This window comes from Lampetra fluviatilis, chromosome 10 (assembly GCF_964198595.1).
Source record: "Lampetra fluviatilis chromosome 10, kcLamFluv1.1, whole genome shotgun sequence".
NCBI lineage: Eukaryota > Metazoa > Chordata > Hyperoartia > Petromyzontiformes > Petromyzontidae > Lampetra > Lampetra fluviatilis.
In genome coordinates, this window is record NC_136284.1 from 14,005,732 (window position 1) to 14,029,514 (window position 23,783).

At 44.4% G+C, this 23,783-nt stretch overlaps 1 protein-coding gene across 6 annotated transcripts; it reads left to right on the plus strand.

Annotated features, from left to right (window-relative positions):
• The first annotated feature begins 1,026 nt into the window (after positions 1 to 1,026).
• On the plus strand, positions 1,027 to 22,837 carry LOC144934605 (cytosolic 5'-nucleotidase 3-like). Of its 6 annotated transcripts, XM_078860594.1 has the most exons (11): positions 1,060 to 1,146; positions 2,444 to 2,518; positions 8,031 to 8,117; positions 12,575 to 12,673; positions 14,670 to 14,739; positions 15,520 to 15,566; positions 17,222 to 17,307; positions 17,892 to 17,981; positions 18,914 to 19,076; positions 19,468 to 19,668; positions 20,771 to 22,837. In XM_078860594.1, the coding sequence occupies exons 1-11, from the start codon at positions 1,114 to 1,116 to the stop codon at positions 20,924 to 20,926; spliced, it is 1,107 nt and encodes a 368-aa protein (XP_078716720.1). In that variant the 5' UTR covers positions 1,060 to 1,113; the 3' UTR covers positions 20,927 to 22,837. The 6 variants fall into 6 exon arrangements, with proteins under 6 accessions (XP_078716723.1, XP_078716720.1, XP_078716722.1 ...); XM_078860596.1 differs by lacking the exon at positions 8,031 to 8,117; XM_078860595.1 differs by lacking the exon at positions 2,444 to 2,518 and having other exon boundaries at positions 1,085 to 1,146.
• The last annotated feature ends 946 nt before the right edge of the window (positions 22,838 to 23,783 follow it).

Sequence of the window (23,783 nt, forward strand, 5' to 3'; positions counted from 1 at the left end):
GGCATATGAAGTCCAAAGGCATCCATGAGTTTCATTTGAGGCTAAAGTACCCTCCAACAACGAAGCAAGTCCTCATTTTATGCCACGTTGTATTTATTGGCCAATCACCAATTAAACATTCTCCCTTCAAAGCCAACAAAGTTATACAACGCCAACGCTAAGCCGGCCAAGCTCTTCATAATGCAACAAAAGCTCGTTAATCTACCACCTAATGCCCTAACATCACATCAATCTGGCAACCGCTTTTTGACAAACCAGATGCAAAATGTGATATTAAATACACACGGGCAGATTTGCTTCCTCCACCTAATGGCTGGACGACTGCAGGTACAATGAACGACAGGGGTTTTAACCGCCACGCCAAAGTCTACTTGAGCCAAAGGATCTACAGGTTATGATGATGTCCCATCCCACAGGCGGAACATTTTACCCGCAAATTACTCAATTGGGATCACGCACGGCAGCAACATCGCACCCGATTGAGAGACCTTGGCTGGCAGGACCCTCCTGAAAAAAAAGAATCTTGAGACTCAATTAGACCTGCCAGGAAAAACGAAAGGAATCGAAAATAATGAAGCCTCGTTCGTCTACTGTGTGCGGTAAAGGCCATCTGGGAATCAATTGTGTTTTATCCGATGTGAATCAAACCATGATTACATCTGCACATGCTGATCGGGTTCACGAGTATGGATTCATAATTCACCACGCGGAAATCAACTATTAATATTAGTGCACAGTGAAATAACTGAAAACTAAACACTTTCGTCGATAACACTGTGGCCTGAAAATATAAAATACACAAACGGTCGATGGCTATATATGGGTATGGGCGGGGCGTGGAAGACGTGGGCGGGGCGTGGAAGACGTGGGCGGGGCGTCGAAGACGTGGGCGGGGCGTGGGAGACGTGGGGGGGGAGCGGGGGGGGGCGCCGAGTTCATAAGGGGGGGGGGGGTTGGAGAGGGGGCAGTTTTTACTGCGACGTAAACATAGCGTCTGATTGGTGGATTATCGGCACGTGATGCATATGGACCAATCGCAGCGCTCGGAGGCTGCCGTTATATAAAGTCAACAGTCGCCGACGCCTCAGGGTTGCGGCGGTGTTGGAGGTGACGATGAAGACGCCCAAGACGCCGTGGCCGGCGATGGTGAGGTCCGCCTGGCGTCTCCGCTCTTGTCGCAGCGGGTCGGGGTTCTCACTCGAGCCCGTGCGTATCACTCGCTGTTGTTGTTGCTGCTGTTGTTGTTGTTGTGGGTGCATGGGGAGCGCGCTGCGAGTTCGATTGCCCGCTGACGGCCACCTAAAGTCCTCCTAACCCGTGGGTGACGCTTCATCAGAGGCGGTACCTTGTGCCGTGGTGTGTAAACACCCCCACTGGGGAGACAAAGGCGGCCGCGCGTGGTGGTGTCCACCCCAACCTCTCGTGGGCCACGGTGCCGGCCTTCAGTGGGTGCTACTCTCGAACAGCACTTGCCCCAACAACGAGGCTACACGGGGGATCTTTGTCTTTGCGTCGTTGTTGTTGTTTTGTTGTTGTTCAGCGCGTCGTCTATTTAACACTTCCCCTCGTGGTGGCCTCGCTGATGATTGCCAGCACGGGTGAAGCCGCTTCGTGATTATAACACCCGCGCCTTGCCAAGTAACGGCGACGGTTACCAATGATTTGAAGCTTTCGTGACTGCAAGGATTCATACGCTTAGGTTTTTTCGGTAAAGTCACGTAGGTGAAAAAATAATGACTCCACGATGGTCACCAGCAATAGTTGAAGCTGGCTTGTATATTTACACCGGTTGTGCAATCGTGCCCATGATCGCCAGCAAGGCTAAAATAAATGTGGCTTGTGGTGTACACGCACTGATGATTACTGATAGCGGCGAAGCTGGTTTGGCATGACTAATATGATTTAACTTCCCTGGTAACCACCAATATACAAACCTGTCAACCCCTTATCAGTGCCCTACCTTATTACAGACCAATTCGGACCGTATTGGTCACCCCGTGCCCTCGCAAATCTCAAAGTTCATCCTGCAAAGCCCCATCGCAAGGGAGAAACACAAACAAACAGACGACAACAAAAAGACAAATGTCCATAATGAAACGGCTGTACGCCGGATGGACCTGAAAACTCAATTTCCCTGTACAAGAATACGGGGTAAACGGCACGGGTTGGCAGCTATGAATATCGTGGACCCTTCCCATGTGAAACGAGACGTAACTGATGACAACCAATTTGGGCCATTCGTATTAATAGTCAACAGAGTGGACATGTGGTGCAGCGGTGATAAGATCTACTCGTGGTGGGTCGGTCATCGTAAAGCTGCTTTGCATATTGATCACTTGCCACGACTATGCTGCATGATTGTTGTTGCCATCAATGATTCCTGATTTGGCACGTAACACTTTCGGCCTCGCCTAAATAGTACGCAATGTGTGCGTGTGCCTAGTTTGTAGGTCTGGGTTGTAAAATGGATCTCGGACCACTCCTTTCTATGAAACTCCCTTCGCGTGTGCAGACAAAGGTACTCGATATATGTTTCGATTTGGGGCCGCACATGAATGACGTCACGCGATTTTGGACGATTTTTGACCCCCCATCGTCACACGGCGTCACAAAAAGTCAGACCCCCACTCAAATATGACGTCACAAAGCTCTGCCCCCCCCCAAAATGCTTCAAATCGCTTTAAACTATTGTCATTGTAGTGCGTATTTAATGTGCCGCTGCACTCTGATGTTGTAGGAGAAAACATTTATTAAAAAGTCTTTAATTAAGTAGAACGTGTTGTCTATATTTATTTAAAGTTGCACATTTTGATGTGACGTCACATTTCTCACCCCCCCCCCCTCGTCACATCGTCACAAATGTCTGACCCTCCCCCCCTAGGTGCATGACGTCATTTATGGACCGGCCCCTTTGAACATCGACGTAATGCTTTACATTATAAATATGCAGGCCATGCATTTACTCGTGTTGCAAACATTTCTCTCTGGCATTTTTTTTATAATAACAGTGTCTACGACGCTTTACTTGGGAGTACGTTTCAGGTTTCGTAATGAGTAGACCCCGTTAACATAGCAGAGAGCGAGAGAGAGAGAAAAAAAAGCTCGAAGATTACTTCACATTTTGTTTACCCATTTCAGTCATGGCCTTGACTTGTGTGTTACAGTATCGTTGGTTGAATTACTGTACTGTATTCTCTGGATTAATAAAAGGTAAACGTTTGAGGTGCATCCCAATTTTCGGAGCGTCTTATAACCTTGAGACTATGATACATGTCGTGTAATTGACATTTGTCTGCATGTATTCGTGTTTTTTATGAATAGTGTTGTCTTATGAGAGGCAGTTGAGCGTTGGTTAGGCCTCCACTGCAATCCCAGAACACGTGTTTTCGATTCCCAAGCGTGCACACGAGTTTAAACTCGTGTCTGATCCTCTCCATGACTGTTCCCCAACATTGACTTGGCCATAGATCAGTGGCTGGTACAGTATGTCTATTATTATGATTGCTAAGGAGATAAAGATGGCTGGATGTTCTGCTGACCACCACCTAAAAACCATCATTGTGCTGTAGCAGCATTTAATATTCAGAGCACTTGCCAATCCAGTTCAAACGCGGACTGGGGCATCCCAGAGTTTGACTTTGTATCCTAGAGTTGGGATATCCCATTACGGTACTTAAGTATTAGATTTCCGATTCATATTTCAATAACCCAAGGCGCAATTGACCTCTAACTGGGATACGACATAACCTTTTGATTGTGATTAAAACAGATTTCAACGCGTGAAATTTTGCCTGCGAATAAAGGAAAATTAGGTCTCTAAGCACACTTTCCTTATGAATATGAAGTTGCAAAACTCAATGAAATGTCACAATTCGGCAATTTAAATTATGAACCACTTTAGACATTAACTTTTCGTCTCGTTTTTACTGGCTAGTTTGTATTGCTTCTCGTTTGTCTAGCCACTTTAATTCCCTTTGCCATCACGTAGAATTAATGTACAATTCGAGTACATATTTAATAGCCACTTATGACATGTACAATCCAATGCACATATCATGAGCGTAAGAATTGATTTTAGTTTGTTCATCATCACGTCTAGTCTCTCCAACTATTGTATTTCATCATCTTTGTAGTTGTAGAAACTAAAACAGAGGATCTTTGTTATAAGTTGTTGACTTCAGGACTTTGTGAGAGCGAAAAAACCCTATTTAAGTAAAATGGCACGTACGCTTCACGTTACATTGCTCAAGCTGGAGAAATATTCAACATCCTTGTTCTGCCAATTCTGCATTGCAATGAAACGACACACAGAAGAGAATTTCAGCTAAAACAAGCAGCTGCCTGCATGTCATCACCATGCGCTTACTTGTTGGGTACATTCAGTAGTAAAGTTATGCCCCTATCTGTATGATTGCAGGGCATACATGCCGTGCATAGGTTACAATGTATTTGAACAACCTGCCACTAAAAAGGAAGCTGTAAACGACTTTGTTAGAAACCGGTAAGTTGCTTTAGAAACTGTTACGTTTGTTCTTGTAAACTAGGGACATCTTGTGACGCGGTGTTATTTCGCACAAGTGTACCCCCTGTGATCGGCCGTGACAAATAATACAACTTTAATCCATAATACAGGTTTTTTTTGGGTTAGAGCGTGTAAATATATACATGTGTAATTAAACCCGCCACCACCCGACTGCCAATTAGTAAGGTTTGTCACGTTAACAGAATTGTAAATGTTGTGGTGGATTCACTCTTCAACATACCTGTGGGTTAAAGTAGTGAACTATTTGTCTTTTGTCAACGTGACACTTTTTTTTACTGATTGGCTGTGTCGGGTGATGGAGGGTTGCGACGCATTTATAAATAACGCGATCTAACCCAAAAACCTTTATTATGAATAATATTGTTCGCGAAAGCCTACGTGTTAGAATGTGCCAATTCGTCACTAGTAAAGCACTAACCGGTGTGTTGGAGAGCAAAGCCACAACATTTACAATCTGAGTACCGTGACGTTTCGCCAGCAATTATAACTCGCCTCATCAGGCGACAGCCAGATTTGTGGAGAAATCCTCCTGTTTCGTTCCTTCAGACGATTATGGATATTGGTCACGAAAGCCTAGTGTTAAACAATACAACTTTGCTTTGCCAAAAGGAAACTGAGAATTGTCACAGAGCATTGAGTTTGTCGTCGTTTCTCAGTCATAACTGCACAAATGCATTCCACGTGGCCTCTGCTTGTTATGCAATCCATGTTATACTGTACCTCTGTTTATTACATCGAGTTCGTTATATAATTCACTTGAAAATTATTTATTTCGGGTGCAACTGCAGCCGTTGTCAGATCCTTTGAAACGTTTTTGACATGTTTTCGGGCTCATTCAAACTACTGTCTTGTTGCAGTATTTTTATTTGTATGTTTTACATAATAAAACATTTGTGTAAAGACCATGTATGATGACGCATTGAGGCACTGTGGCAGTGTCTTGACAATCAGATGCTCATTCATTATCATGTTGGTTGGGGTCGACTCAGCCTGTCATCATGTAATGGTGCCATGATTTGACTGGTTGCTGCTGCTTAGGGATTGTGGAGTGTTAACCATTTATTGATTCAGGATTAAGCATGGAGACACCACCATTGTGAATTTTAAGTCACTTTAACCGAAATGAGAACACATTGAGATCCAACGAGATTCTCTAAAGCAGCAAATTCGTACATGCATGAGACAAGGACGACTGTGGCCAGTCGACAGCGATACAACGTGTACAGTAGACTTGTCGATCCATCTGTATGGAATTTTGAAATACTTCATCCCACCGAAGTTGGAGTTTACTCGCAGTGTTGGAGATTTTGCCCTCGTTGACAGTCATTGTGGCAGAGATGAATTGGCATTTTTGTCGCCAGTTCCAACTTGTCATTGGCATATTGGCATGGATTTATCATACAGTTCTCCATTGGAAAACAAAAAAACTTTTGCTGGCTGGCTTCCTAGCTGGCAGGCGCACGTGGTAGTGACGTCACCGTACACACGTGCGTGATGACGTCACCACGCACACCTACCTGGTAATCCATTTATATAGCGCTTTTCATCAAGGATCTCAAAGCGCTGTACAGGACAGTAGCAGCAGATACTCGGTATAAAACATATATAAATACATTTTAAGGATCATTTACTAAATGAACAAAAACATGTAAGAAGCGCAAGTTTAAAAATTGGTTTTAAGTCGCATTTTTACAATGTCCACAGACTCGGAGATCCCTCTGATATCGCGTGGAAGAGCATTCCATAGCCTGGTGGCTACACGGGGAAAAGCTCGGTCACCCATAGACCGAAACCTCGACCTGAGAATACAGAAGATCTGCATCCCCAGATATTAGGGACCTTGAGGAGACATGGGTGCAGCATGGCAATGGTGTAGGCTGAGGCAAGATGGGTCACTACTTTGTAAGTTAGCAATATGATATTAAACTGTATTCTATGGGAAACTAGAAGCCAATGTAGGGAGGTAAAAACGGGCGTAATATGATGTGAAGAAAGTGTTCTGGTTAACACCCGAGCAGCCGCATTTTAAACATGATCCAAATTGATCAGCACGAGATGAGATGAAGGCATGGACCAGCTTTTCTGCATCTGAGGCAGAGAGAAGGGATCAGGTACAGGAGATATTCCGAAGACGGAAAAATTAAGTCTGTGATCTTTTTAAAATGAGCCTTGAAGGACAATGTGGGATCACAGATGCCCCCTGGATTTGTGGCTTCCTGTGCCAAACTGATTACACGGCCGTCTATCGTAATGTTGAAGGGTGCAGATTTATGAAGTTGGTGCGGTGACCCAACGAGTATCACCATTCAATTAGAGAAAGTTTTGTTGCAACCAACTTTTGATGGAAGCCAGCGCCAAAGTAAGCATGGAGGCAGACAAAGGGATATCGGACTCGGTATGCAAGTAAAAAAAATTTTCAGAGCAAATGACCGAGTGGGACCATATGAATACAAGAGAGAAGAGGGCCAAGAACTGAACCCTGAGAAACCCCAAATGAAACATGGCTGGGAGCAGATTTAAAATCTCCCATGGATACAAACTGTTCCCAATTAAACTCAATAAGATCTGTACCAACGGAGAGCAGTTCCTGAAACCCCCATGATGCTTTCCAAGCAATCAGTCAAGATGTCATGATCGATGGTGTCAAAGGCTGAACTCAGATCCAGCAAAGCAAGAATACTGGGTGAGCCAGAGTCAGGAGCGATCAAAAGATCGTTCACCACTTTAACCAGAGCTGTCTCAGTGGGTGTGTCCAGCCCTGAACCCTGACTGAAATTGATACAGAAAATCAGAGGACAAATGGGGGTTCAACTGCAAGGCAATCAGGCATTCAAGGACCCGCATCACACAACCTTCAGCTAATTTGTGTGCGTGCTTACCGGCCCCCCTTCCCCCTCCCTCATATCTGCAGGATATGCCGGCTGTGAGTTTTGAAAATACACAATTGGAGCCAGTTGGTTTTGGAGCTTCAGAAGAGTTGCAAAAGCCATCCCAATCCACACTGCAAATCGAACCCCAAAAATCAATTACTTTCGTGTCACTTTTGGACCGACTGGAAGCGGCACAAATTCAGAAACCAGCCAGAACTCCACCCTCGAGCGGGATGCGCTAGTTATGGATGACGGCTACATGAGTGCCGTGCATGCTGGTCCCTGTGTTGTTCTTGTTGCTGCTGCTGTGCAAAGTAATTGTGAGAAATTTCGTGTAGGAAAATACAAAACGGACAGAGTAAATTAAATATTAATAGCGCCTGCAGCCATGCACCTGGCTGTTCCCAGTTGGGTTGTCCTCCCTCGCTGTGTGCTAGAGTAATGATGGCTTAAGTGCCTGGAAGGCTTGTGTACTTGGAACTGAGTAAATGTGAATCAAAGCATTTGTGTAGAAGCCAAATCCAGGCGGTGTATCGCATGTGGGGACATTGTTCAAGCAGAGCTGCTATGTTTGCTTTTAAAACTGTTTGCCCTCTTGTGTTTTTGTATTTAATCAGGTGGTGTTGTGGCAGAGCGTTCAACCTACAATCAGATGGTCGTTAGTTCAAACCCTGGTCAAGGATTGCCTTAACCCACCTTTCAAGGTCAATCAAATACGAGTGGTCATCCTTTTGGGAGTCTCTTCCCCCTCCGTTACATTGGGGAAACTAAGTGACATGTCTCAGACCTTGTTCGTGAACATAAGGCAGATTTGAAACACGGTAGGACCAATACTTCTGCCGTGGCTGATCATTATTTTAATGCGGCTGGCTCACACGAAATTTATTTCTCTAAGACGATGCTACTTTGCAAGCCTACTGGCTATCAACAAAGATTCGTTCATGAAGCCATCCATATATACAGACACAGAGACAATTTCAACCGAGAGAAGGGTTATAGACTCGGCATCAACCACTTTGAGTCATGAGTTGACTTGTGTTTTCTTGTCAATCAACCTCCACCGTCAGCAGTGTGATGTGTGGAGCGCGGTGCAGGGATGATTGTGCTGCTCTATTTGCATTCTGCTGCATTGGCATTGTTGCTGCATTGGCACTCGTGCACCGCCCATGCACCTGGTGCTGTTGATACACTTGGGCTCTGCCCGTCCCCAAACCTTTGCAAACAGTTGGCCTTGAGAGGCTGACTCGTTAGCCTGATGACGACAGCTTGTGTTGCGATCGAAACATCTGAGCCCATTGACCCTCAATTTCACCCATAGCTGTATATTTATTGTCCTCAGCATGCCCGGACTTGTTTTGTTTGTAATATAAATATGTAGGATGATTTAGACATTCACATTGAGTATCTGTACTCAGCCTGGGACTCATTGTTCCTGTACTCGCTGAATAAAACAGATGTAATTAGAGGAATAATTATTCACCCACTCTAGATTTTATTAATTTAAAAAATTTGTAGTCATGTTTAAATCCACAAATTGATTGTTTCCCCCCTTGTATTTCATATACAATTTGTAGTGGTATGAATCTATTAAATCAGTAGTGATATAAAAACAATTGTATACGACTAGCATATCAGTTGAACGTAGCCTCCTACATGCGCAACAACATTCTCGTGTAATGAGCGTAGCAGTCTATTTTCATTGTTGAATTGTTACATCCCTACTTCACGCTATTTAACACGTAGGCTTTCGCGGCCAATATCCATAATCGAGGTTTTTGGGTTGGATCGCGTAAATATATAAATGTGTCGTTAGAACCCGCCACCACCCGACAGCCACTGGTAAGCGTTGTCACGTAAACAGAACGTGCCATCATCATTAGACCTCCTTTGCCAGTACCAAAATATAAGAATAGGGTTTTTCCCCTTTTTTCTGGCAACAAAACTGAAACCTTTTTTTTAACATACCAATTTGTCACTGGTACAGCACACTGGTGTGTTGGACTCGTGACGAATTGGTATGTTCTGTTTACGTAACAACCCTTACTAGTGGCAGTGTTGTGTGGTGGCGGGTTTTAATGACACATTTATATATTTACACGATCTAACCCAAAAACCTCTTATGGATTCGCGTTATTTAATGTGATACGGAAAGCAGGGCGACCTACTAAATACTTTATAGGACCTCCAGGGACTATGGGTCACTTGGCACACACAAACAAGCTTCGAATAAACACTAACCACTCTCTAACTTTCCATCGGTTTCCATCCGTACGGGGATCGAGTGTTGCCCCTTTAGGTGGGTTTCCCCGGGGGCTCTGGTTTCCTCCCACGCATATAATGACCCTCTTGAAAAAAGCCCCAAGGACTCTGTCATATACTTTACATATATTATTGGTGGTAAGTGTGATTTCCATCATAAATATATTGCAGATCTTGGTAAGCAAAAAAAAAGCTGTCTTTTCTCTCCAGAGCAGCCACCAAAGCTGGTGTAATTCCAATACTTATCAGTGTTTCTCAGAAATGCATACCCAGTCTCTCGACCTTTCCCCGACTCTGATCACTCATGGGAATGTGCGATTGAGTCCTCTTTTTTTTCCCCCATTAAACTCCGCCCTGTGTTCTGTTGCTGCCCCATATAAGTAGCTGCGCAATAAGTCTGACAGCATTTCAGCTTGGGCAGTGTAACGATTAACTTACATTTCCTCTGCGTTTGGAGTCGGGGTGCCTTCAATCCTTTAAACGTGAGTCGAGTATTCGTAGTAACCACATAATATGGCACACGACATGTTTAATGTGAATGTAAAAAGTTTATATATGCTTTAACTTTTGTCGCAGTTTACAGTAGTGTTATTTGGTTCTAGCGGAGTGGTGCTGTGGTTATGGCACGTGACTTGCAATGGGACATATTTAAGTTGAACCTGTTGGGGTTCCACTCGGATCAATACATCAGTGCAACGTTTTGGGAAGTCAACAGTTGTTGGCCAGGTCGCTTCTGAAAGTTGAGTTAATACCTAAGTGGGCTTTACCTGGTAAGATAAAAAATGGATATTTTAGTTTTATTTGTGTTTTTGTATTGTTTGTTGGTATAACGTTTTGACTCACCCTTACTGGACATCTGTGAAAAAGAGTTTTAGCTCATCGGATTCCTCCAGGATAAATAATTATTCCGATTCTGTATGATTAATGTCCTGCGAACAAGAGACGAGCAATGCCCCCACCCTAATCTTATACGGACACCACCTTAACTTTGATTTTGTAAAAAAAAAGTGTTGTACTTTATACTCTTTGGTTCTTTCGGTAAAGTAAATCACGACGTTTCGATCGCAACACAAGCGGTCGTCCTCAGGCGGAAAAAAATTCATCCAGCAGTGGAACTGCTGAACCAGCGAGAGAGCCGTTACAACAAGAGGTTATATATGTGGCGATGGGCAAGCAAGCGGGGTCTGAGCTGGAAAGGAATTCCATCCACGTACGTAAGCACGTCAGTTGTGTTAATGGGGGAGATTAGGGAGAGAGGGATTAGGGAGGGAGATTAGCATGAATGAGCTTCCGTCGCCGCATAAGAGTATCATGCCCGCATATGCGCACAACAGCAGTGTTCATGAGAGATTAGCACCATGAGAGTGTTGTACTTTATTGAACATGTATAATAATATTATTCGAGGCCTGAACTCATTTAAACATGCCCATTGTAATTTTACCTGAGCATCTTTATGCCCATACCTTCGGATAATTAATAAAAATGTACGTGTGCCAAATGCAGTGTTGCAAGCATATTCCACTATGATGCACAAATACAATGATGTCTCTACGCTTACCATAAGTTCCTCGTGTCTAATGAAAGCTGCAATTTCTCGGTTAGAGAACTGTCCCAGGCCTGAGTCGTGCTCCCCCACCAATAGGTGATATTCGTATTTTCCATCCTACAGTATTGATGGTGGCTATTGATTCTCTTGTTCCTGTTGTGGGGTTCATCATGGCTGTCGTATTGTTTTGGTTTTAATAAAGATCCCGTCTTAATTCACAAGGTGCAACAATTGTATTACATTGTCGTAACCCAGCTGGGTTGTTGGAAGAGTGGTTGTCCTATCTGTGTAATGGCCCTGCCGTAGAAATGTCGAATTCCACTCTTGGTTTATGGCTGCCAATAATTGTTTGACCACATCATCGCCAATATACACAATTTTAATGCAACTAGCCATAGCTGAATAATGGAAATTCATTGAGTTATCAATGCCACTTCCAATAGCTTCACCTGCAGAATAAACATTGTTTCTCAGCTACCTGTCATCCGTTTTAATTCAACCGTAACTCGTTGAGAATGTTGCTGCTACTGCATCTATGCATCTCTGCTATTTTGATGTCCGAGGACACGATGGTCCTTTGTGGGACTGATACGACTGCCAAAAAAACATGGCACGCTGAAATATCTTCCTTCTGTGTTCACATATACCGTATAGTCTTGTGCTTTATAATTACATATATATATGTCTTGTTTAAAGAGCGCCTTACAATTGCCAATCAAAAAGTTGTTTTTTGTTGTGTATTTAATTTCTATATTTAAAGACAGCTAAGCAACTACAATAGCCCAGCTAAAGTGTGTGCCCTGCAACCTGACACACCACAGGCATGATAAGCCAGGCAGCTTTACACATCGAAACTATGAGGGGAAATTAATGTGTATTGTAAATTAATATGTTCTGTATTGTGCTAAAGCCGGATGGTGCTGTGGTAAGAGTGCTTGACTCACAGGAGTGCTTTGCACGTGTGAGAAAACCCAAAGTACTCTGAGAAAACAGTGGATAACACTCAGAGGCTTGCACATATGGGTTCACGTGTGCATGTTGAACTTCTTTCGCACCGTACGTAGCCAACCGTGCTCATTTCTGGAGTGGGGGATGGTCAACAAACTAAACGCAAAAAGCAGTTCTGTGTGGTGCTGTTGAATACTTCCCGTACCTCCGATTATCACGTTGCAAAAGAAGTTCATGCATGCTAGACACCTCACAATATTGTACAGTAGGACGTTTTACAAATCAATGTGACACATTGATCCAACAATCTTTGCTCACAGAGCACACGGGCTTACAGCAACAACGTCATTGACCATGGGAGCCTGGGGGTGTGCTGCTGCTAACGGTTGTGTGTTTGTTTTGTGCAGATGCCGGCTTTTGCGGATCAGAAGGTCCACATGAAGGATCCAGCACGTGTGCAACAGATCGTGGATTGCCTCATCAGTGGTGGTCCCAAAAAGCTACAGGTAATGGGCAGCTTAGAGACCCACTCCGATTTTAATTGTTGTGTACCATTGCACCTCTCAATCAATGCTCTGACAAGTTGAACTCAGTTTTGGCAATGTGGCCATACAAGAGTTGTCCTCATTTTTACTTGACATGTTTCTGTGACTATATCAATCCAAACATCCACATTTTTGTTCCTCATATCCATGTGAAGATGCATGGATAATCGTGGATGAATTTGCCAACACTTCCCGGTTAATTATGTTGTCGGCATTTTCGTTCGGACAACTTGATCAGTTTAAAACCTTCCGCAACTACTGCTGAGGAACCTTCTATCTGTGGATATAAACCCATCCATCCCCATCGTCGTCATCATTGTGACTGCTCATCCCTATGGAATAACTGGACAACCTGAACCGCTTTTGACCACGAGCCGACCCGATACGGTGAACAAGGAAGCCCCCATCTTTCTTGACAGGGAGCTGTTCATTCCTAAGTCACATGTGACGCTTGGTGTTTTACACTACGCTTGTGTCAATCTTGATTTGAAGCTTTCCTGACTGCATGCTCTTTGGTTCTTTCGATAAAGTCACGTAGGTAGAAAATTTATAAATCGCGACGTTTTGATCGCAACACAAGCAACCGTCAGCAGTTCTGCTGCTGTGTTTGTTTCACCTGATGACGGTTGCTTGTGTTGCGATCGAAATGTGGTGATCTGTGAATTTTCAATCTACGTGACTTTACCGAAAGAACCAAAGACGACGCTTGTGCCACAAGTCTATCAGAGAAATGGCTTCTGAAAGTCAAGATTATTCTTCCATAAACCAGCTATGGTCCAGGTTCTATTGCTCATCACATATTTTAACTCTGCGGCAATGGCTTTCTGCATAATCAACCATTAAGATCTTTTGTACATCTTTTTGAAGTCTATGAATGTATATAAATAGCTTGAGGATGTTCTTTTGCTTTTAAAAGACAATTTTCTACTTGAAGTTCCTCTTCATCATGTGCCCCCTGATTTTGTTAGTTTCGGTCATCTCCAGGTGAAAAAGAGGAAATATAGCAATCATTATAAAAACATATTGACAGTGGTGTTCCTAATGTACCGTCGTACTTAGAGCTTGTGGAAGTTCGCAGCCATTTAAAGCCTCGGTTGTGTTATTTAAGACAAAACAACCACTCTGTTTCTTCATTATACAACCACGTTATGTAAAGAAGAGACGGCAACATGTAGGGGCGTGTGGTATTGTTTTGCAAGCCACGAGCTCGGGTGAACATTGACGCACTGTCTGGCTGCATTCCAGAGAGCAAGGCTAAAGAGGTCGATACTTATTCATATCTGCAAAAAAGGAGAGAACCCCACACAGAAGAAAAATTGCAAACCTTCGCAACAGAGGTCAGCACACTGACTTCAATCGTAGCTTTTGAAAATGTGTGGCCCGGAGAAGGTTTTTCTTAAACTTGACGTGCCAAATGTTGGGCTGAAAGCATATGTGCAATGTACGTGTTTTTGCATCCTTATACATCGCTCTGAGGTCGCTCGATGGCCGAGTGGGATTTTGAGTAAGCTTTTGAGCCAACTTGTCTGAGCACCAGCTATTAATGAGACATATTCTGAGATCCTGGGTGCATTTGAGCAACTCATTTTGTGCCTTCCGTATCATCTAAATCATTTGATTTATAACAATTACGAAAATATCATCCAAGTAAAAGCCTGTTCGTATGCAAATGGTGGGCACTCATCTCCGTTGGTAGCCGTAAATCAGTGGTGGAAATTCCACGTTCCAATGGCAGTAGCCAGCATCTCATTTGAACCACCATCCGCTTATCTTCACACAAAATGGGTTTTCCAGGAGGTAAGTTGGGGATCGGTCAGCACTGTATACAGAGTTGAATTCTCAGCCCTTCCGATTGTGGGTTGAACACCGTTTAACCTCACGTGGCTGATGACAAAACATTGCATATTTTCATGATAGTCCCCACACACATTTAAACCCGTTTTTTTATGATTCACAGGTGATAACAGACTTTGACATGACACTGACAAGGTTTTCCAACAATGGAAAGAGGTGCTCGACTTGCCACAGTAAGTGGGTGCACATCAACAAGCATAGCTCCCATCATCGCTGCTCAGCTGCTGTTGTTGAACTTGAGCACCTACGATTGGCACGGCTGGCTGTGGTGCGGCGCAAAAGAAATGTAAACATACACATTGCTGTCAACCCCTTATCAGTGCTGCCTACCTCATTGCAGACCAGTTCACACCTCGGTTGTCACCACGTGCCTCTTATAAACCTCAACGTTCATCCTACAAAGTCCCATCACAAGGGAGAAACACAAACAAATAGACCAAGATAACATGTTTTTGCCCGGATGAAAACGGCTGTACGCCGTATGGACCTGAAAACTCAATTTCCATGTGCAAGAATACGGGTAAACCGTTCGGGTTGACGGGTATGCATACAAGTGGTTTTTACCCAATACAGGCAGGCGGTCTCCGCCTTTACGATGTCACAATGCCTTCCTGGAAACTCCGTCGTCGTAAATTGGACCGTATTTTCCCATAGACGGTCGAAGCAGTAGAAACACTCCTTTTACGAGTCATATTTAGTGGGGTTCAACCGGTAAAAAAATCCACAAAAACACTCGAATAACAAAAGCTCCGCGCCAAGTCACATCAGAAACCAGACTGACTGTTCAAATGTGTTCCGAGTCGTGTCGGAAGATGCGTCGTAAATCGGGTTTCTGCCACCATAAATCGATCCATGGTGGCGTTGTATAAAAGTCGTGAATGTGGGTGTAGTTAATCGCCTGTACTTGTCCGGTTGGACATTGATATTTAATACCTTTGTCCCTTTTTTTGCAGATGCAATTGAGACTTGCAATCTCATGACAGAAGAAATAAAGAAACAGGTACGTCCACTTTTTATCCTGATGATTTTGTACGTTTCACTCTTTCACGTGCTTCCCTCCATCTAAGTTTATTCGCTAATGTAACTCCTTTAAACCTCCCCATCCTGTACAGTTCTGTAACCAGTAACCCTCTTCATGATATAACCAGTCAAACCGCTCAAGTCGACCTTTCACCTTCCGCGCTGTTGCTGCTGTTGTGTGGAATATCTGCCCACTTTTTGTCCGCATTGCTGGCATTTTCTTCCTGTTCAACAGCTTCCTCGAGACACATCGCTTCTACTCTGCGTGTGCATGCCTGCCATCACAGTTCAAATCAAGACAAACTCGCCGCATTTGTTGTTATACTATTGCCTTATAACAGGAAAATATACAACGCAGAAGCGTGGTCACCACATCTACGCCTCTATATAAGGAACGAAACGGGTGGACTTCACAAATCTGGCTGTCGTCTGATGAAGCTAGTTGTAATTACTGGCGAAACGTCGTACTCAGATTGTCAATGTCGTGGCTTGGCTCTCCAACACACCGGTGTGCTGTATTAGTGATGAATTGTCACGTTCTGTTTACGTGACAACCCTTACCAGTTGGCTGTATCCAGTGGTGGCGGGTTTTAACGACGCATTTATATATTTACGCGATCTAAACCAAAAAACCTCTTATGGATGATATAGTTGTTGATTCAATTTTTTAATGAAGACTTGCCATCTATTTGACATAATTTCATCTTCATCACTGACGTGACTATTTATTGAAACTCATTATGCATGTTAGTAGAACATAGGTAATTACATAACTAAGCACAAATCCATTAATTGTTTCGTATTTATAAAATAAATGTTTTGAGTCCTGCCTATTGGTTTTCAAAACCAACATTATCCAGCAGCATTTGTTTTAGGAAGCAAATCCAGGATTGGTTTTGACTTTCTGGGTCCCATCAGCAGAGTTGGGCTCAATAAACAAACACTGCTTGTGTTGTCATGTCATTGGCAATAGCCCTTTTTTTCAATCATGGGGGCATGTTCCACACATAAATCAATATGGTATGCTTGCTTAAACATATTCTGCTGCATGTAATCGGTCTGCAAAGCCAGTAGGCCATTACACTCGAAACATTTTGTTGATATGTGAAGATACATTTCTTTTGTTTATTATTTCACCTGCTGTTTTCATTACTTACATCCCACTGTTGTATATCACTTGAAGATATTTCGTTTAGAATCAATCTAAAATGTTTTTTTTTGTGATTAGCACAGATGCAGAGCACTGAATTATTGTGGTTATGATTGTTTTTTTTTTATTATCATGCATGCTTTACTCGGGGAAGCCAAACTGAGCCTCAGGACTCGTTTTCATGAGAGTCCTGCCAAGTTTTTGATGTTGCTGTTGTGCAATAACCAAAGAGACTGATTTGCAGATACTTTGTCAGCATTGGGATCTTTGGCCAATAAAAATGATATTGTATATTTTTTTCTATGCGAGCAAATCTGGAGAACCCGGAGGAAAGTCATCCAGAACAGGGGGAGATAACATACAAACTTTACATGCCCCCAAGTCTGATTAATTGCTTATTGTTTGAATGCCATCTTTGTTTACGTTTATGAATTGTGACTGCCGGACATTGTATTTGCATTATAAACATTTAATGTTTCCCCCAGATGGCTGCACTGAAGTCAAAGTTCTACCCCATTGAGATCAACCCCAATCTCTCTGCTGAAGAAAAGATTCCTTTCATGGTTAATTGGTATGTATTGTACAAAATAAAAGTCTCCGCGATTGGCTGTATTAATCGTATTTATGCATCTTATATAATTTGTGTTGTGCCTCATTTTTGTTCAGTGTAATTGATGGGTTAACTTCTGTGTCTGACCGGTAATTCTGTAAGGAACTGCCAGAGCCCACGAAAAGCTGTAAATTGGGCATTACTCTTTCATATTCGCAGTGAAGAGGCAGGCGCACAACCAATACCATTGACGTCGGTCGTGCCTCTGAACCTTCCCATAACCTCCTCGATTTGTTTTGATCCCTGAAATATTGAATGGAAAAGTGCACGAGTCGAGTCCCTCGACGATACCCCTGATCAAACTCATGTCGGAATGTGCTGCACTCCGTTATTGTGCTGCATCATTGGTAAACATCGACAATCATTCCACAGGACAGCCGGTCTTGAATTCTCACAAAGTGGTAATCGTTGTGTCAACCTCAGAGTGGTGTTGTATTTTTTGTTGACTACTTTTCCCTCGAAAAATTGCCTGTGATCAACATGGAGCGATCCCAGCGCAATCCAATCAATTGCACAAAAATTTGCGTTTGTGTTTTTCTGCGCAGGTGGTCAAAGTCCCACGACCTTATGGTGGACATGCAAATCCGAAAAGAGCAGCTGGCCAAGGTGGTGCAAGAGTCTGATATCCAGCTCCGGTAAGCATCGACGCACTCACCCCAACCGTCCCAGCTTCACAGGCCACAGCAGTGCTGTGTAGGGATGACCAGAATGTAATGTGACTGGAGTGGCTCCTCCAACGGGCATTGGATCTGTGACAGCCATGTTGTCCTCCACCAGTTATTCATTGTTTCGGAGGTAAGGTGGGTGGACATCTGTGAAAAAAAGCTTCACAGCTCATCGGATTCCTCCAGTGTAAAGTAATGTTCTGATTCTGAGAGCAAACGAATTAGGTGGGATCGCATTCCTTTTTATTTGCTCTCTGCCGCCACCCGTGGGAAGCTTGGTGTAGTGAGGGAAAACTGGAGACTGGAAAAGCGGATCCCCATGTACCGTTACACCCTTTCACTCTAAAAATAGAGAGTGCCTGCAAGCATTGCACGTGGCCGTTAACATGCCCGCCCACATTTAGCACTGCAACAGCGTGCATGCATTGCGAGCGAAAGCACTCCTTCACTCGCAACATTTGCGTTTTCATTCCGCCTGCAGGCCAAGGTTCAGAGTGGAGCTACAGAATAGTAACGTGTTCATTACTGTAGATCAGCAGAAACGTCAAAGTGTGCATATTGTCTGTTCGGCAATTATTTCCTATGCTTGTTCGCATGTTTTTAAATGTCAGATATAATGATATCTCGAAAGGAAACTAACATTGTACCGTGCACAGAGGGTTGGACTTTCAGTGTGATTTGGCTTGCAAATCAGTGAGGATACAACAACTGTTCACAGAGACTTTGTACACATACTGTTTGAGTGTATTCTTTTAATAGGATATTCCAATGTATTGTGCCATTCTATCGTAATCAAAAAACGTGATACCCGCTACAACATATGGTCCTGTTACAATGGCATCAGTTGTGCCAAACTTCTGCCGCTTCCAACCGAACGGTGTCTGCTTCCCGCCTCGGCGCAGGGATGGTCACACGCGGTTTTTCGAAGCGCTGCACCAGCTGGATGTGGCGGTGTTCATCTTCTCAGCCGGCGTGGGGGACATTCTGGAGCACGTGCTGAACAACGCGGGCGCCATGCGCCCCAACGTGCAAATCGTCTCCAACTACATGGACTTCAACGAGGAGGTGCGATGACCGAGCGATCGCTGCGAGCTTGTGTTGAGTCGATGCGGCAAAAATGATGCATCCTCCAGAAGGCCGTGTCGCCGATGGGATGTGGGAAACATGCTTGTACTATTCACGTGGTGAGACGGAGATGCAAAGAAAGCATAGTCTGCCTATTTTATTCATGCGAATGACGAGTCGGTTACAGCGCTGCGTGGCTTTTATGGAACTAGTTCTGTAGAAAACTCTGCAAATTGATTGAAGTACCATCCAGAATCCGTTAATTAATTCGCTCGTCGTTAATCGCATGGGAGCCTTCAACACGTCACGCCCCGGGTGGGATCCGGCTCTATCCCTGCGACTCGGTGTGCGAATCGTCCACGGTGCGTCGTCGTGTTTCCGCGTCTCGCAGGGCGTCCTGCAAGGCTTCAAGGGGGAGCTGATCCACACCTACAACAAGAACGAGAGCGCGCACTCCAACGCCGGCTACTTTGAGAGACAGCGCGACTGCACCAACGTCATCCTGATGGGCGACTCGATGGGTGACGTGCGCATGGCGGACGGGGTCCCGTACGTCGACAACAAACTCACCATCGGATTCCTCAACGACAAGGTGGGGGGGAGGGGGGGGGGGTCCTTCTCAACCCGGGGAAACGTGACGGCCGTGGTGGGGCACGCTGGCAGCAAGCACCAAGTTGATGTTTAACACGTCGGATTTCGCGACCAATGTTAACCATTTATAAAGTAGTCTTTTTGGGTTGGATCGTGTAAATATAGATGTGTCGTTTACCCTCCTCGTTCTTGTTGTAGGTGTGGATCGGCTCTCACTTGAAGCCCACAATTCTGGCAAATCGCCTGATGAAGCTGGTTGTAATCACCAGCAAAACGTCGTACTCCCATTGTAAATGTGGTGGGTTTACTCTCCAATACAGCTGTGTGTTGAAGTAACTAATTGGCAAGTTTTATTTACGTGACAAACCTTACTAATTGGCTGTGTCGGGTCGTGGTGGGTTAACGACACATTTATATTTAAGCGATCTAACCCAAATCCTTTATTATGGACGAGGTTGCTGTTTCCTGCATGCAGAGGCTGTGTTGACCGATGTCCTCCTCCCAAATAAAGGTCGGGCTGCAGTCTTTTGTCATACACAGCCAGTGGTGGACATGGCTCGTTTTTGCGACAGGGGTTAAGCCACCCATAGGGCAATCACTGTTGACCTCTCATGAAGTGGTTCATATTTTATTGACCCAGAGGGATGTGGCACTGGGTGAAACCACGATCGAATTTATTGAAAACGTCTACTTTTGAACTGAGTGCTCTAACCGCTGCACCACACAGCCACCGTGCCGCCTGGCTGTATGGAGAATCCTCTTTGTCGTCGCCGTCATCATCATCAACCACCATGATGTAGAGACTGCTGGATGAAGGCCTCTGCAAGCTGTCACCGTCCCTAATTGCCTTGTGGGAGACATGGAGTAACAGTTGGGTATGACCTGGCTCAGCAGACTATAATTAACACCAAATAAATAGCATCCCGATCCATTGCACGAATCGAACCTGGCAGAATCCCTGTCCGAGTCGCATTCCCACGAAAGAATCGGGCGACTCGTGCAGCAATCGTTCCTGCAGGAAATCCCCCCACCGCCAGCCCTCGCCGCGTTGCCTGCGGGGTGCCGCTCGTGAATGGTCGGCGCTGTGCGTGTGGCGGGTGCAGGTGGAGGAGAGCCTGGAGAAGTACATGGACTTGTATGACATCGTCCTCGTTCGTGACGAGACTCTGGACCTGGTGAACAGCATCCTCGAGGAGCTGCAGAAACGCACTCAAGCGGACTGGGCGGGGGAGAAGAGCGACACGCCCAGTATCGTCTAGTACTCAGTAATAATGGTAATATTGTTATTGCTTGCACGTTTTTTTAAATTTTAATATTATATTGAAATACTTCATTTAACCTTTTCAGACTTTATGGGTGTCACGTTTATTGATGCAATCTGATGCACTTGACGGTACAGAGGAGAAAACTGCAACAACTGAAACGCACAATGCTTTCTTTAATATTTTTAGATGCACTTTTAAATGTATAAATACATTGGTGCAATGTTTATTTCTGCGTGATATTTTTAAAAGAAAAGTTCATTAAGACTAACACCTACGCAAAGCTAAATGGAGGTCTGGTTGGCCTCGTGGGTGGGTTTGGCAGGGGCGGCCTCTGCATCGTGTCGGAGTAACGGATTCCACGTTGCGTTTCGCAATGGTCACTTGTGCAGCTGATTGTTTTGTTTATCGGAATGCAGCACTCTTGCTTATTTAGTGATGCGCCTTTGCTGAAATTGCATCGGAGCCAGTCGTTGCGGGAGTGTTGTGTGGTGTTCATTTTGGCCAGTACAGCACAGTATTGATGAAGACATCTGCGTTATAACCACTGTCATTGTTTTCCACTCGTTGCATCGTCAAACAACCTGCACTTGCTGAGACTGTGAAATCCAAGGTGGAGGCAGTTGGGAGGCGTTCATTTCTAAAATAGTCCAATACGTGCACACGATTAGACGGATTGCATGGCATTGTCGGAGTTTGCCCTGTGGCATGTGTTTTGCTTGGATTGTCACATTCGAGACAATTGGGTGGGAAGTTCTCAAATGCGGCATCATCGCTCGGACTGCCACCAGTAGAGTAACGTGTCAAGGTACAGCACTCGGGTGGTGATGGTAAATATTGGTCAAGTTAATCTGCCAGCGATGGGCTCTGTGTAAAGTTCAGATGGGATACATTTCTGCAGTGACTTTTACCAGTCGAATAAAATCCACCGTGTTTTTTTTATTGTGACACAAATTAATATCTGTCCCGCACTTCGGACCTGTTTGCTTACAGATGCTATTTCTAAAGGATTGTCGGCTGTGTAAAATCTATTAATTTACCTGAACAGTCAAAGCTAAAACGATATATTGAAACCACACGGTCGTGTATTTTGTTTGCACTTCAGTATAATTTGTTATGAATGCATCGAACGCTAGAACATGTATTTAAATTACGTAAGAAAATACGTTTTTATAATTACAATATTGTGGAAATCGCAATAAACAAATGTGGCGGTGTGGTGGTGCAGTGGTTCGCGCACTTAGCTATGTGCTGTGCACCTGGCAACCCAAGTTTGATTCGCGGCCATAATTACATTCAGTGGAGCTTGGTGATCTCTACCATCCCACTCCGCCCTCTAGCTTGCACTGGTCAGCACGTGGAGTGTGGGCACACAAACTCCACGACTGGACCCGGGTCTCGTCCACTTGGACTTTAAACAGATTTCGATTCAACTCTCTACAACAGCCACTGTTACGTTATTCGTTAATTCACAGCACGATATTATGCAATAAAGCAGACAAAACACCAGGGGGCAGTTTTTTTATATCTTCCTGCAGGGTATTTGATGGAAAAGCACTTTTCAGTATTGTATGTGTCGTCACCAATTCCGAAGCTTCCTGGTACTGTTCAATGATTATTACGAATGTTGTCCAGAGGGCCACCTCTTCCCTTCTCACCACATGCAGCTGTTATCCATATACTGGGTTTCACTGCTTTGTGTTTAAAACCAAGCTGTCGGTCATCTTGTACGTGTTATTAAAAAAAACTGAGGCTGAAATGCGTTATTCATAAAGTATGGGTACGTGAACAGCTGACATAATCACGTCATTTTGATATCGGCATTGATTGTTTTTAAAACATGCACAATCTAAACATGTTTTTTCATCCAGACATGACTTTTACAAATAAAAAAAATATTTCAAAGCATTGGTGACGTGAATGTTTGTTCTTCGTGCCTTCCTGAACAACCACCCATGACTTCGCCGAGATCCTTGTACACAGCAAGATGCATCTCCTGCCGGCATCTTCCTCAGCCCCAGTGGCTGGGTGATGGAGCTGCTTGGAAAGTGCGCGCACGGCTCTTGGAGACAATGTTCACGTTGTGGGGTCGTCCGAGATGGCGACGGATCGGGGATGCCTTCATCCGGCAGTGGAGTTACGAAGGCAGAGACGGTGGTGGTCAGAGGTGTGGACTCGAGTCATGTGACTTGGACTCGAGTCAGACTCGAGTCATGAATTTGATGACTTGCGACTCGACTTGGACTTGCATAACAATGACTTTGTCCCACCTATGAGATGTGGACTCGAGTCATGTGACTTGGACTCGAGTCAGACTCGAGTCATGAATTTGATGACTTGCGACTCGACTTGGACTTGCATAACAATGACTTTGTCCCACCTCTGGTGGTGGTGGTGGTGATGATGGTGACTGTATTAGAATATCTAGATTTGTATTAGAATGCTTAATATTTGATAGCAGTCCGGAAGGTGGCAGTGTATGGTGTGGTTTTCGTGCTTGCATGGATCCCATGATGATGGCATGCGGCCAGGGTGCCTCTGTCGTGAGTGCCCCCATGTCACAGTCAAAACCCTCGTCCTCTATCGCGTCCACTCAGTCCATCGTTATTTATACAGCCCTTTGTCAATCCACATTACGTAAGTAAACATTACGTAAGTAATGTGGGTTGTTTGACCGTACTTCGTGTTGTTCAGTGCATGTTAGATGGCGTGGGGGCGGTTAGATATCACCAGTGGCGGCTCCTGCAAAATCTCTCAGGGGGGGCAAATGTCTGGATGATTGATAAGGTCCACCCATGCAATTAATAAATTAACAGCTTAAGCATGTAAAGGCAACTTCACTTCTTTAATATTA